This window comes from Podarcis tiliguerta (assembly GCF_965153285.1).
Source record: "Podarcis tiliguerta genome assembly, chromosome: 4".
Lineage (NCBI taxonomy): Eukaryota > Metazoa > Chordata > Lepidosauria > Squamata > Lacertidae > Podarcis > Podarcis tiliguerta.
Genome location: NC_139537.1, coordinates 2397196 through 2410514, shown reverse-complemented (window position 1 = coordinate 2410514; position 13319 = coordinate 2397196). Strand labels below are relative to the sequence as shown.

Sequence of the window (13319 nt, the reverse complement as noted above, 5' to 3'; positions counted from 1 at the left end):
CTTGTCAAAAGAAGTCTATTGTGGTCAGCAACAGTGCTATTCAACATTTCCCACAGGTCTTCAAATTAGAAGAGCCTGGCTGCTGGATCAGCTCAATGATCCATCTAGATAGCATCCTCTTCTCCCAGTGGCCAACCAGATGCCTGTGGGAAACAGGTAAGCAGGATCCGATCACAGGAACCTTCCTGTGGTTCCCAGCAAGTGATATAATATAAATATATTTAATACAAATAAAATGCCCATCTTCGGACTCAGCAGGAGAGAGTTCCAGGTGGGGGTTGGATGGATCAGTTGGTTAGAGCGTGGTGCTGATAACACCAAGGTTTCAGGTTTGATCCCCACAGTCAGGGAAAAAGCAATGCTGTCCAGGGTTGTAAAGACTGTGGAGAGAATAATTGGGTGCACTTTTCCCACATTGGATCAAATCTGCGCTTTCAGGTGTCATAAGAAAGCTGCAGAGATAGCGCAGGATAGTGCACACCCCGGAAATGATCTCTTTCAGCTTATGCCTTCTGGAAGAAGGTACAGGGTTCTAAAGACCAGGACTAGCCACCTGCAAAACAGTTTCCACCCAAATGTGATTTTGGTTTTAAACATAGTGTAAGGTAGTCTCTATGGGAGTATATTGTATTTAATTATGGGGTATCAGAGTTTTTAGGGGGTTAACCAGGCTGGGATAGCTGGGATAGCAGGCTTGTTGGTTTTTGAATGTCTGATGTAGATTTTTTCAATTTCGTTGTTCTGTATGGGACAATGACAATAAAGACTATAGTATCATATCGTATCGTATTGAACAGCTGCCTATTCCTGCACTGCAAGAGGTTGGACTGGATGATCCTCAGGGTCCCTTCCAACTCTTTGACTCTATGATCCTATACTTCTATTATTCTAGTACCAAGAAAAAACCCCCCTCAACATACCTTCAAGAGAACGCTCTGCAGCAGCAGTCGCTGTGTGAACCCTGCCTGCACAGCCTCACACAGCCAACACAGCTGTGCAAAGGAGAGGCATTTATAGACAGGCCAGTCCCTGGGGGCCAATTTGTTACCTCTGAGAAACCAGCTACGGATTCCAAACTGAAGGATCTGCCCTAATCTAATATATACAGACATTTCTTTTATGCTGAGGCTGTTTTGCACATAGAATCAAGGGACTGCAGAGTCCAACCCTTTACGATGTAATGTCATTGAACGCCTCCTCCACAAATTTGTCTAATCCTTGTTTGAAGCTACCCCTGTTGGTGACCATCACTACAGCTTTCCCCAATAGGCTTCCTCTGAAGTGTATATGGGGATTCAAGTCTCCTAAAGAGGCAACGCAGATAGATGTAATCTAAAAGGTAGTTTTTATTCACCACACAACACATTTCCAGAAAGATAGGAACAAATGTGCATACAATATTTCCAGAGGCCCAATTCAATTTGCCAAAAGTTAATTATACTTCGGTTTGTTTAAAATTATGGAATAAACCCATCATGCATTTTTCAATTTATTATCAACAGTATGAGGAAAGTGGGAGGGAGGGAGAGAGAGAGAGAGAGGAAGGAAGGAAGGAAGGAAGGAAGGAAGGAAGGAAGGAAGGAAGGAAGGAAGTCGCCCAAGGCACTGTTTTCTGTCACCTACAGGGAGAGTCCTCCTCCACCTTGCCTTTCCAGGAGCATGAAGCTCTCTCTAGCCGCCTCACAAGCAACAATGAGTACAAGTAGGTTTAGGAGATTTCCTATTCTGCACAATAAATTCCATAGCACTTATCACCTACATAGTGGTGGACAACCCTTTTGTTACACATCCCTGAATAACACCGAGGTAGGTCACTAAGAAACACCTTTTTGGGGGCCTCTTTCTACAGGAGGCCCTTGTCCACGGAGCTCAGTGATCAGTTGGGTAGAGGACAGATCCTTCAGGTATGAGCTTCAGTCTCCAGGAAATGGTGTGGCAACTACACAAGAAGCATGACTACTAGGGTCTTGCAGCTACTGAGAGCTGCCTGGAAGGACACATGGCCATTGACTTACAGTGGCTTGGAGATGCAGCAGTGCACAGCTTTGTTCTGCCTGATTTGTCTAACAAGGACTGTGATCTTAAAGGTTGACCAAGCACAGCTGTACAGATGAGCTGTTAGTGAAATAACTCTAGGATAATCGGTTCTAAAGAAAATTCTGGGTCAATGAGGGCCTCCCTCACTCCCTATCCTCATTATCCTCAATGCCCGTTTCCGAATCTCCTTGGTCCTGGCTCCATAGACAATAGGGTTGAGCACTGGAGGCACCAAGAGGTAGACGTTGCCCATCGTGATTTGAATCAGCACAGGAAGGTCTCTCCCAAACCTGTGCACCACAGACAGCCCAATCAGGGGCACGTAGAAGGACAAGACAACACACACATGGGCCACACAGGTCCCAGAAGCCCGGAGGCGCTCCTCCCTTGACTTCAGCTGCAAGACAGTTTTAATGATCATCACGTAGGAGACAAAGATGAGCAGAGAATCGAGACCCATCACCAGGAGAATGGCAGCCAAGCCATACACAACATTGGGTGTAGTGCTGTTGCTCGAAGCCAGGTGCATGACATCTTGGTGGAGGCAGTAGGAATGGGTGAGGTTGGTGGAGCCGCAGAAGTGCAGGCGGCTGATCAGAAAGGGCAGAGGAAGGAAGAAGACGACACCTCTTACCACGGCCACCAAGCCCACTTTCACAGTCACTGCGTTGGTGAGGATGGAGGAGTGCTGCAGGGGGTGGCAGATGGCCACATAACGATCCACTGCCATGGCCAGAAGGATGGTGGACTCCACTCCGGACAGAGAGTGGATGAAGAACATCTGGAGGAGGCAGGTCCTGTAGCCAATTTCCCTGGCATCAAACCAGAAGAGGGACAGGAGTTTGGGCATGGTGCAAGTGGAGAGGGCCAGGTCCACGGCAGCCAGCATGCAGAGGAAGAAGTACATGGGCGTGTGGAGGGCTGGCTCCATCTTCACGACAAGCACCACGGTGCAGTTGCCCACCACGGCCACAAGGTACATGGCGCAGAGGGGAAAGGCCAGCCAGAAGTGGGCACCTTCCAGGCCAGGCAGGCCCATCAAGATGAACGAGAAGGTGTCGCTATGAGTTCTGTTGGTGGCAGACAACGACATGTCTGGTGTGATGCCCTTGTGTTGTTCTACACAGCTGAAAGGGAAGGAGAGAGAAGGAGTCATGTGGGTTTGAGCCCATGAAACCAGAATGGCAGCTCCCCATTCCTATGTGGCCAAGCAGAGGGAGTCAACTCCAAGGGGTAATAGGATGAACATTAGCTAGGAGGAACAATGAGGGTAATGCCCAGGCCTGCCAGTTGACTTATTTATAGTCCAGTTTTAAACCAGGCAGAAAAATCCAAAGCAGAGCAGAATTAAGAATGAACAGCTCATGTTCTTCAAACCAAGGATCAGGAAACCAAATTTTACGAGGAACCCTTAAGGGTTATGTTTTGCCTGGGGAAGAGAAGACTGAGAGGTCACACGATAGCCATCTGAAGGGATGTCACATGGAAGATGGAGTAAGCATCTCTTCTGCTGCTCCAGAGGAGAGGACCTGAGCCAATGGTCTCAAGTTACAAGAAAGGAGATTCCGACGACATCTCAGGAGTAAGAGCCTTTTGACAGTGGAACAGACTCCCATGAGAGGTGGTGGACTCTCCTTGCTTGTAGGTTTTGAAGCAGAAGTTGGGTGGCCATCTGTTGGGGAGTCTTTAGTTGTAGATTCCTGCATTGCAGGGGGTTGAACTACATTACCCTTGGGGTCCCACTCAACTCTACAAATCCATGACTAGGAACATAGGAAGCTGCCTTATACTGAGTCAGAACATTTGTCTATTTAGCTTAGTATTGCCCACACTGACTGGCAGTGGCTCTCTCAGATTTCAGGCAGGAGTCTCTCCCACGTCTACTAGGAGATGCCAGGGATTGAACCCAGGAACTTCTGCTTCCAGGCAAATGCTCTACCACTGAGCTATGGACCTTCCCATTTTTAACAACAAGAACATCAGAGGGCAGGATAAAATCAATAACTGCCATAAAAGCAGTAGTTATTAATGACCACAAGTCAAATTAAAATGCAACCTCCATGCTTGGTTGTGGTGAACTTTTCTGACTAGCAAATCATAGAATCATAGAATCATAGAGTTGGAAGAGACCACAAGGGCTATCGAGTCCAACCCCCTGCCAAGCAGGAAATACTGGCGACTAAGAGCAGAACATTGAAGGGATGCAGGTGGCTCTGTGGTTTAGACTTGCTAATCAGAAGGTCGCGGTTCTAATCCCCGCAATGGGGTGAGCTCCCATTGCTCGGTCCCTGCTCCTGCCAATCCAGCAGTTCGAAAGCACGTCAAAGTGCAAGTAGATAAATAGGTACCGCTCCAGCGGGAAGGTAAACAGCGTTTCCGTGCGATGCTGTGGTTCGCCAGAAGTGGCTTAGTCATGCTGGCCACATGACCCAGAAGCTGGACGCCAGCTCCCTCGGACAATAAAGCGAGATGAGCGCCGCAACCCCAGAGTCGGCCACTACTGGACCTAATGGTCAGGGGTCCCTTTACCTTTACCTTTAAGAGCAGAACATTAGATTCACGACGCATTCAGTGCTGCTGCTGCTGCTGCATTATGTGCAAAAGGTGCCATGTGTGTGGTCAGCCTGCCTGCCAGCCTCTCTTCTCCAATGGCCCAGTGGCTGTGGCCACACCCATTCTCAGTCCTTTTTTTCGGGGGGGGGGGATGCATACCCCTAAACATTTTGTGAATCTTTGTACCTTTGTCCATTTTGCTGTATTTATTTTCCCAGATTTTGACTATATAATGGTGATTTTCTTGAGTCAAAACGAGAGTATCCCTAAACATTTTTTTAAAGGAAAAAAAGCTCTTTCCTACCTTTGACTGTAAAGACACCAGAACAGCAGCCTAACATGTCCTACTCAGAGGTTACCGAAACAAGCAGGTCAACCTTTGCCAGCCTGATGTCTCCAGATGTTTTGGACGATAGCTTCCATCTCATTCAGCAGCCGGCATGGGCAATGGTCTGGGACGAAAACATCTGGAAGGCGCCAGAATCACAAAGGCTCATCTAAGCACCAGGGTTGTCTGTCTTGAGTTCAAAACATGGAGCTGGAAAGCAGAGCCAGGCAGGAAGTTGGACTCAATGAGCCTTGGGGTATCTTAGCAATGCTACAATGCTTCTGCGGCTCAAAGTTTGCACATTTTCATGGCGCTTTCTCCCTGAGTTATGGAAAGGGTGAGAGGGGGAAATATTATGTAGCCCTGTCTCCCCAGCACTTCTTCCATTCATACAGAGCAGAATATTGTCATAGATCTTGGGTACCAGATCTATGGGTCAGTGAATGGTAGAAATCAATACATGGCAGCATTTAGATAATATCTGGGATATGAAGGGAAAATACAATCTGCAGAACTGTGACATATGCAAATTTTCTAGGTTAGCTTTGGACTTAAGCTTTCTGAAGGGGGGCAATGAGGGACACTCTAGGGGCATAATGTTCTGCAAACCCCCCCCCCCATTGAAAACCTCCGGCGTAAATATATTCCAAATAAACCATGCCGCATTGGCCAGTATATCAGCCACACATTTATTCCAAATTCCGACCATGAAAAGTTAAAGTGCGGCTTAAATTCGCGACCTTACAAAAATTGGCTTTTACGATATCACTGCTGAAACAGACGTACGGCAAAACAGAACCAAAAAAAAAAGTTTTATTGCCAATTTGCGAGCTTGAATGCCTGTGGAATTGTAGCAACTGAATAGTGATTTGCAGCTTTAGCAATTCTATGTTAACTTTTGCGGGCTTGCAAGACCGAAGGCTTGAATTGACTAGGAGTTACAATTCTACTAACCACAGCAGTTTTCAGCCTGTAACCCAATTTTAAGGGAGCGGCTTATATTTGGGTATTGTCTTTTTTCCTCTCCCCCCTCCACTTTTAATTTTTAAGGTGCGGCTTATTTGCAGGTGCGGCTTATATTCGGGCCAACACAGTGTTTCTTAGAGAAACTCTAGCCTTCACAGTGCCTTGATTTCCCCAGTGGAAGCACAATCCTGGGTGAGCTTCTGGACCCCCTGGAATCTTGCTATCGCTCTGCAGAGATTGGGGCAGGGAGCATGGAATGCAACCTTCGTAACAATACTTTAAGTGGAACACTAGGATACGTGGGAGGTTGCTGTGGTTTTTATAGAGGGCAGGCAGTGTACACACCATAACTTTAGCACATTTGGAGCATGTTCTGTCCCTTAAATAATTCTCTTGTTCGCCTTGCACAGAGCTACAGTTCCCAGAAACCCTTTGGTCGTAAGAGCAGCCTGTGTGATCAGGCCAATGGCCCGTCTAGTCCAGAATCCTGTTCTCACAGTGGCAAAAAGACAGTGGCGTAGCGTGGGGGGTGCAGGGGGGGCCGGCCGCACCGGGCGCAACATCTGGGGGGGGGGGCGCTCGCACTCACAGCTCTCTACCCCTACCTGGCTCACTCACTCTCTCTCACTGCAGTGCTGGCTGTGCGAATGCGATCCGAGCCACCGGGTCGCCGCCCACTGTGGAGGGGAGGGTGCCAGGCGTGCGGTGCGGTGCGGAGAGAGAGCGAGGGACTATCTGGGGGAGGGACAGTGCAGCGGGGGGGGGGGCGCAAATTACTTGCCTTGCCCCGGGTGCTGACAACCCACGCTACGCCACTGCAAAAAGATGCTTGTTATGGGAAGACCACAAGCAGGATCCAAGCGCAAGAGCATTCTCCCCTCCTGTGGTTTCCATCAATGCAGGCGCAAACTGCACTGCCCACAATTCTTTGAGGAAGGAAATAAGAAGAGCCTTCAAATGTCCTTCAAAATATGCTTCAAAAATGTGTTTTAAGGGTACAGTGTTTACACAGCCCATGAGACTGTGCAGACAAGCAAATTGACTCTTGGGAAACCTCTGCGTAAAAGAAGCCTGCAAACCAACCCCAGGAAGTTATTCTCCCAGCCTCTCCTTGATATCATCTTGGTAAAAAGCCCCATACAAGTGTCTGGCCTCATGCAAACAGCACATCTCCCTGTTTCTGCTCCGGTGGCTTTTATCGCGAGCAGACGCCTCGAGACAGGATGAAAGGATTCTCAACTTTTTTGGGGGGAGGGGATACACAAAGCCCAGGTTCGCAACGCACCTAAGATTCAAGAGGCAAGCATCCCCTACCTTTCCCGTACCTTTGTCACTCTGGGAGGGGGCTCATCCTCTAGCACCAGAGGCCAGGTGGAGCCTTCCTTGCAACGAAAGCCACTAGCAGAACTGAACAGGCGGGAGGAGGCTGAAATTATACAGCACACTCTCAAGCCCGGCCCCTTGGGGACAGTTTGTCATTGCCACGGGGTGGGGGGGCTGCAAGAAGCTCAACTGTTGAACTGAAGCTGCCTTATATAGCTAGCTCACCGAGGTCAGTGTGGCATGTTCTGACATACAGCAGCAGTAGCTCTTCAGACACAGCCATTTTCCCAGCCTGAGGATCCCTTTCCGATGAAAGATGAGGATGGAGACTGAACCAGGGACCTTATTCGGCTGGGGAGGGAGGGATATAAATAAAATTTTATTTTTATTATTATTATTATTCATGCACAGGATGTGCTCTGTGACACTACTTGAAAGGAGACTCCTTAGGGTAGTGAAAAAGTGGGATATTAAATCCAAATTCCTCCTCCTCCTCGTCCTCGTCCTCCTCCTCCTCCTCTTCTTCTTCTTCTTCTTCTTCTTAGCCTTGGTGAAGACTTGACATTTTTATCCCCCAAAAAGGTTTTGATTGCGTTTCCACTGAATTGAGGCTGAGTTTTAATGTTTTAATGTTGTATTTTAATCTTGTTTTTTCAGCAGTATTTCAATCAATTGTTTTTATATTTGGTGTTAGCCGCCCTGAGCCCGGTCTTGGCTGGGGAGGGCGGGGTATAAATAAAATTATCTTCTTCTTCTTCTTCTTCTTCTTCTTCTTCTTCTTCTTCTTCTTCTTCTTCCAAGAGCACACAGGCAGACAAGGGCTTCAGTTCGCCTCTGCCCCAGTTCTCTCTTGCTGATGATCACGGCAGGTTGCAGGTTGCACCATGTTGCTGACAAACAGATAACTCAGGCGCTGAGGAGGAAGGATCCGTGGCCCAGGGAGGTCTCTGGTCAAACTGAATTGGAAGAAGAGCAGGGGAAACGGGGCCATGAGCAGAGTGTTTCCGAATTCCATCAGTTTCCGATGATGAGCATAAAAAGCATTCAGTAAATTACATTTGCTGTGGTCCCTGAATGACCCTCTGGGTTTCTTCCAGCTCAGCCAGTTGCATTCTGTGAAACTTCCTCCTCTGTGTAAATGCACACAGGTTTGCAGGCTAAGGCAGCTGGCTGAGGCTGCAGTCTGAAAATGTGTGCTTTCTTGTAACCTGAACCAATGGGTTCAAATGACAGAATAGGAAATTCTGACTAAATATTAGGAAGAACTTTCTGAGGATAAGAGCTGTGTGGCAGTGGAACAGACTTCCTTGGAAGCTGGTGGACTCCCCTTCACTGGAGGTTTTTTTTTTTCCCCTACAGAAAGCCATAGATCTGTAGAGGTGGAGGGGACCCCGAGGGTCATCTAGTCCAACCCCAGCAATGCAGGAATCTCAGCTAAAGCATCCAAGACAGGAAACTGAAGGTTTACAAGCAAAGGTTGGCTGGCCACCTGCCAGGGCTTCTCTAGTTGTGATTTCTGCATTTCAGAGTGTTGGCCTAGATTACCCCTGGGGTCCTTTCCGTAATTCTATGAAAGGATTGTGGTTTATTCCGTAATTCTAGGAAAGGGTTGTGGTTTATTGAAAGCAGTAGGACTTAGTTCCAAGGGAACATTATTTGGATATGTGCATAGGGATGTGACAGGAATCAATTCAGTTTGCCTTCAGAGCTGAATTGATCAAACTCGTGATTCCAGAAACAAAATGAGAACAGAAATGCAGACAACCTCCAAATTTCGCGACTCATCCACCCACTGTGGAGTGGGTGACCCAATGATGTTCATAATCAGCATTATTACGTTTTCATAGAACGCACCACACTTGGCGCTTTCTGCAGCTGGTGAAGTGAATAAAAGAGAGTGTGGAAAACTGTCTTCCACCAGCTCAGGCCATAGGTTCTTTTGTCTTCTTAAGTCCCTATCAGAAGGAGAAAATAAGAGAGTCCAATCAGAGAATATTGAGAAGCAAGGCAGCTAGTGAACCTGATCTTTACTAACTCTTGCCTCCTGCGTGTGGCGAGCGGGGACCCTGTTGCAACAGTTAATAAACTCAGCTTACTGGTCTGGACTCTCATCCTCCAAAAGGAAACCAATAAACATATATAATCCAGTGCTGTCCCAAGTATTAATTCCTTTCCTAAATATGGACTGTTTTTTTTTAAAAAAAGACATTGTAAAATCAACAAAAAAGAGCAGCAGCTGAGTTTTGTCTGTCTGTTTCTCTCTGTTTGAGGCTATTCTGAGAGTCTCATGTCAAGAGACGTAAGTAAACCCGTTTCTGTTCAAAACCAGGAGCCAGTAATGGTGGGGCTTATACAGCCATGGAAGTGTAGAGGTGGAGGGGACCCCTGAGGGTCATCTAGTCCAGCCCCCTGCAATGCAGAAACCTCAGCTAAAGTATCCATGGCAGATGGCCACCCAACCTCTGCTTAAGACTCCACAACCTCCCAAGGGGGATTGTTTCACCGTCAAACAGCTCTTATCCTCAGAAAACTCTTTCTAACATTGAGTCAGAATCTCCTTCCTTGTAATTGTAATTTTGTGGGGTGTGTATACCTTGTTTTAAGTTTCCTTGGAAGGAAGGTCACTGAAGGCTGCAGCCTTTTCTGTGATATTAAGTTCATTGAATACACATACTGTATACAAGGGACGCGGGTGGCGCTGTGGGTTAAACCACAGAGCCTAGGACTTGCCGATCAGAAGGTCGGTGGTTCGAATCCCTGTGATGGGGTGAGCTCCCGTTGCTCAGCCCCTGCTCCTGCCAACCTAGCAGTTCGAAAGCACGTCAAAGTGCAAGTAGATAAATAGGTATCGCTCCGGCAGGAAGGTAAATGGCGTTTCCGTGCGCTGCTCTGGTTCACCAGAAGTGGCTTAGTCCTGCTGGCCATATGACCTGGAAGCTGTACGCTGGCTCCCTTGGCCAATAAAGCGCGATGAATGCCACAACCCCAGAGTTGTCCGCTACTGGACCTAATGGCCAGGGGTCCCTTTACTGTATTCAAGTTGAGTATAATTTAGAGCATTCACCTTCCAGCAGATCTTGCTGCCCCATTAGGTTTTTGGCGGTGGGGTGGGGTCCTGGAAGGCATAACTTGGATTCTAGCTGAGGACAAATAAGGCCCCTCTCTTTTCCCCAGGGTCATATCTCAAACTGACTGGCTATTGTCCTCCCTCTCTCACACACAGACCTTGTGGATTTCACCTCCAGCCACAGGAGGGGTAGGACCCCCTCAGCTTACTTTCCAGAAATACATCTCCAGCTTTTTAGGTTCTAGCGAAGCACCACGGCCCGAACTTACAAACAAAGCAGACCTGTTAAATTGCCTCTCCCAGTTTTGTAGGGTTTTGACACTGACCCCAGTAAGCTCCCGTTTGGACTAGCACTGTGCTGAACATGGAGAGGCCTGGAAACTTCAGTCAGCTTGCAAAATAACAGTAATATGAAACAGAAGTCCACACCTTGATTTCTTGACTCTCTCCTGACTACTGAGAGATCTAATAAGACGCACGGAAGCCGGAAAACAAGAAGCAAACCATGAGATTCAAATCTATGGGTTAAGCAAAGACACTCCAAATTACCCCTCTTTTCCTCCAAAGCACATTATCTTGCATGCCCTCAAGCCAGGCTGTTTTCCTTCCGAGTTACATTTCTCCCCAGATGGAAACATCTTAGAGAAAGGATGTGGTCTGTTTATCCCACTGTGTTGGGTCCGTCCTCCGCCACCCCCACCCCCCCTTCCAGAAAGCATTTTTTGTTCCCAGAGTCAAAAATAAGTCTGCTGAATTCTCCCTCCCTCCCTCCTTCCACACCCATTTTTCTTTCTCTCCCCCCTCCCTCTCCAGATCAGAGCTGCTGCTTCCTCCAGGGCAGGGTGAGTGGTGGGAAGATTGAGGGCACCAGGTGGGGCTGGGGAACTGCAATGGAAGAGCTTGGGGGGGGGGTTCCAACTTGGCGCAAAAGGAGAAGAGGGCTCTGGCCAGCAATATGGCACATCTTTCATGCTTGCACATGTCCGGGAAGCTCCGGGTGGAGTGGGGAGTGTTCTTCCAGTTTGCATGACCCAGTTAATCCCCAGTAGTTTATTTAGATATTTATTTACAGATTTCTCAAATGTTGGCTCCAGGTGGGTGTCCTCACGTGATTTCCAGGAAGGAATTGTCCTGGAAATGAATAATAATAATAATAATAATAATAATAATAATAATAATAATATATTTAAAAAAATTATTTATATCCCACCCTCCCCAGCCGAAGCTGGGCTCAGGGCGGCTAACAACAATAAAATAGTACAACATTCTAAAATCATTTCATTATAAAATTAATTCAACTCAAATTGATGTGTTTGTGCTGGTGTCAAGTGATGTGGCTCTCTGCTCTCTAACCCCTTTGGAGACACCAGCCTTAAGAAAAGGCCAGCACAATCCAGATTACAACTCACCCCCTCCCGTTTCCTACATTTCTTAAGGGAGGAATGCTGAACTCAACCAGCAAGTCACACAAGAGACTCAGCTCTACAGCTGCAAATAGAATGTTTTAAGTGCAATATGAAGTCAGGAGTGCCTGGCATGCTCTGGTCCATGGGGTCACGAAGAGTCGGACACAACTAAACAACAACAAAGTGCAACATACAATGTGACACTAGATGGTGATGGCGAGCCTTATGGAAAATTCAATGTATTTTTTTAAACGCTTTTTTTTAAAAAAGCATTTTCAGAACTTTAACAAATATTTGTGTAGATTCCACCAGGGAAGGAGAATCCTGGAGAGAAACGAGAGGCAGGACTATTGAAATATCTGAAGGGCTGTCAGATGGAAGGTGGAGCAGGCCTGTTTTCTGCTGCTCCAGAGGAGAGGACACAGATTCAAATGGCCAGAAAGAAGATTTGGACTAAGCCTTAGGAAGAACGTTCTGAGAGTAAGAGCTGTTTGACAGTGGAACAAACTCTTTCAGAAGGTGGTAGACTCTCCTCCCTTGGGGAGTCTCAAAGTGGCTCACAATCTCCTTTCCCTTCCTCCCCCACAACAAACACTCTGTGAGGTGAGTGGGGCTGAGAGACTGTGACTGGCCCAAGGTCACCCAGCAGCTGCATGTGGAGGAGCGGAGACGCGAACCCGGTTCACCAGATTACGAGTCTACGGCTCTTAATCACTACACCACACTGGCTCTCTGGTTCAGAGTTTGCTGAACTGGTCAGATGAGTTTCCTTGGAAGACAACGACCTTAGTTGGTCACTTCAGTGTCCTCACCAGCATCCCCAAAGAAAAAGCTAGCTTACAAGAGCTACAAATAAGTGATGGTGTAGTTCTGGCTAATGAACGGACCTTTCTTCCTCGCCCTCACCTAGCTGCTAGGCAGGTGGACAAGAGCTGCAGGAATTGTGTGTGAAGAAGCTGGAAGCTGGAGACACAGAGACCTGCTTGCTCTGTGCTGGTGCCAAAGCTGTGACCAGTAGAGAAGTAAGACCTGTTGGGATGTTGATGCTGTGAGCCCTGCCGTGTTATGCTCAGGTTATATGTTGTTGTTGTTGTTTAGTTGTTTAATCGTGTCCGACTCTTCATGACCCCCTGGACCAGAGCATGACAGGCACTCCTGTCTTCCACTTCCTCCCGCGGTTTAGTCAAACTCATGCTGGTAGCTTCGAGAACACTATCCAACCATCTCGTCCTCTGTCGTCCCCTTCTCCTTGTGCCCTCCATCTTTCCCAACATCAGGGTCTTTTCCAGGGAGTCTTCTCTTCTCATGAGGTGGCCAAAGTCTTGGAGCCTCAGCTTCACGATCTGTCCTTCTAGTGAGCGCTCAGGCTGATTTCCTTAAGAATGGATAGATTTGATCTTCTTGCAGTCCATGGAACTCTCAAGAGTCTCCTCCAGCACCAGAATTCAAAAGCATAAATTCTTCGACGATCAGCCTTCTTTACGGTCCAGCTCTCACTTCCATACACCACTACTGGGAAAACCATGGCTTGAACTATACGGACCTTTGTTGGCAAGGTGATGTCTCTGCTTTTTAAGATGCTGTCTAGGTTTGTCATTGCTTTTCTCGCAAGGAGCAGGCATATTTTAATTTTGTGGCT

At 47.5% G+C, this 13319-nt stretch overlaps 2 protein-coding genes across 5 annotated transcripts in view; one reads left to right on the top strand and one right to left on the bottom strand.

Moving 5' to 3' along the window:
- Positions 1-13319, top strand: part of LOC310675579 (uncharacterized protein) — a 177929-nt gene that overhangs the window by 100227 nt on the left and 64383 nt on the right. The window lies entirely within an intron of this gene.
- On the bottom strand, positions 1649-7283 carry LOC310675714 (olfactory receptor 51E2-like). 3 transcript variants are annotated; one of them, XM_083436751.1, is made up of 2 exons: positions 7210-7283; positions 1649-3164 (listed from the first exon to the last, which is right to left on the bottom strand). In XM_083436751.1, exon 2 carries the CDS (start codon positions 3128-3130, stop codon positions 2165-2167), a length of 966 nt encoding a protein of 321 aa, XP_083292877.1. In that variant the 5' UTR covers positions 3131-3164; positions 7210-7283; the 3' UTR covers positions 1649-2164. The 3 variants fall into 3 exon arrangements, 2 of the variants coding, with proteins under 2 accessions (XP_083292877.1, XP_083292878.1); XM_083436752.1 differs by lacking the exon at positions 7210-7283 and adding an exon at positions 7199-7203; XR_014510198.1 differs by lacking the exon at positions 1649-3164 and adding an exon at positions 5049-5128 and having other exon boundaries at positions 7199-7283.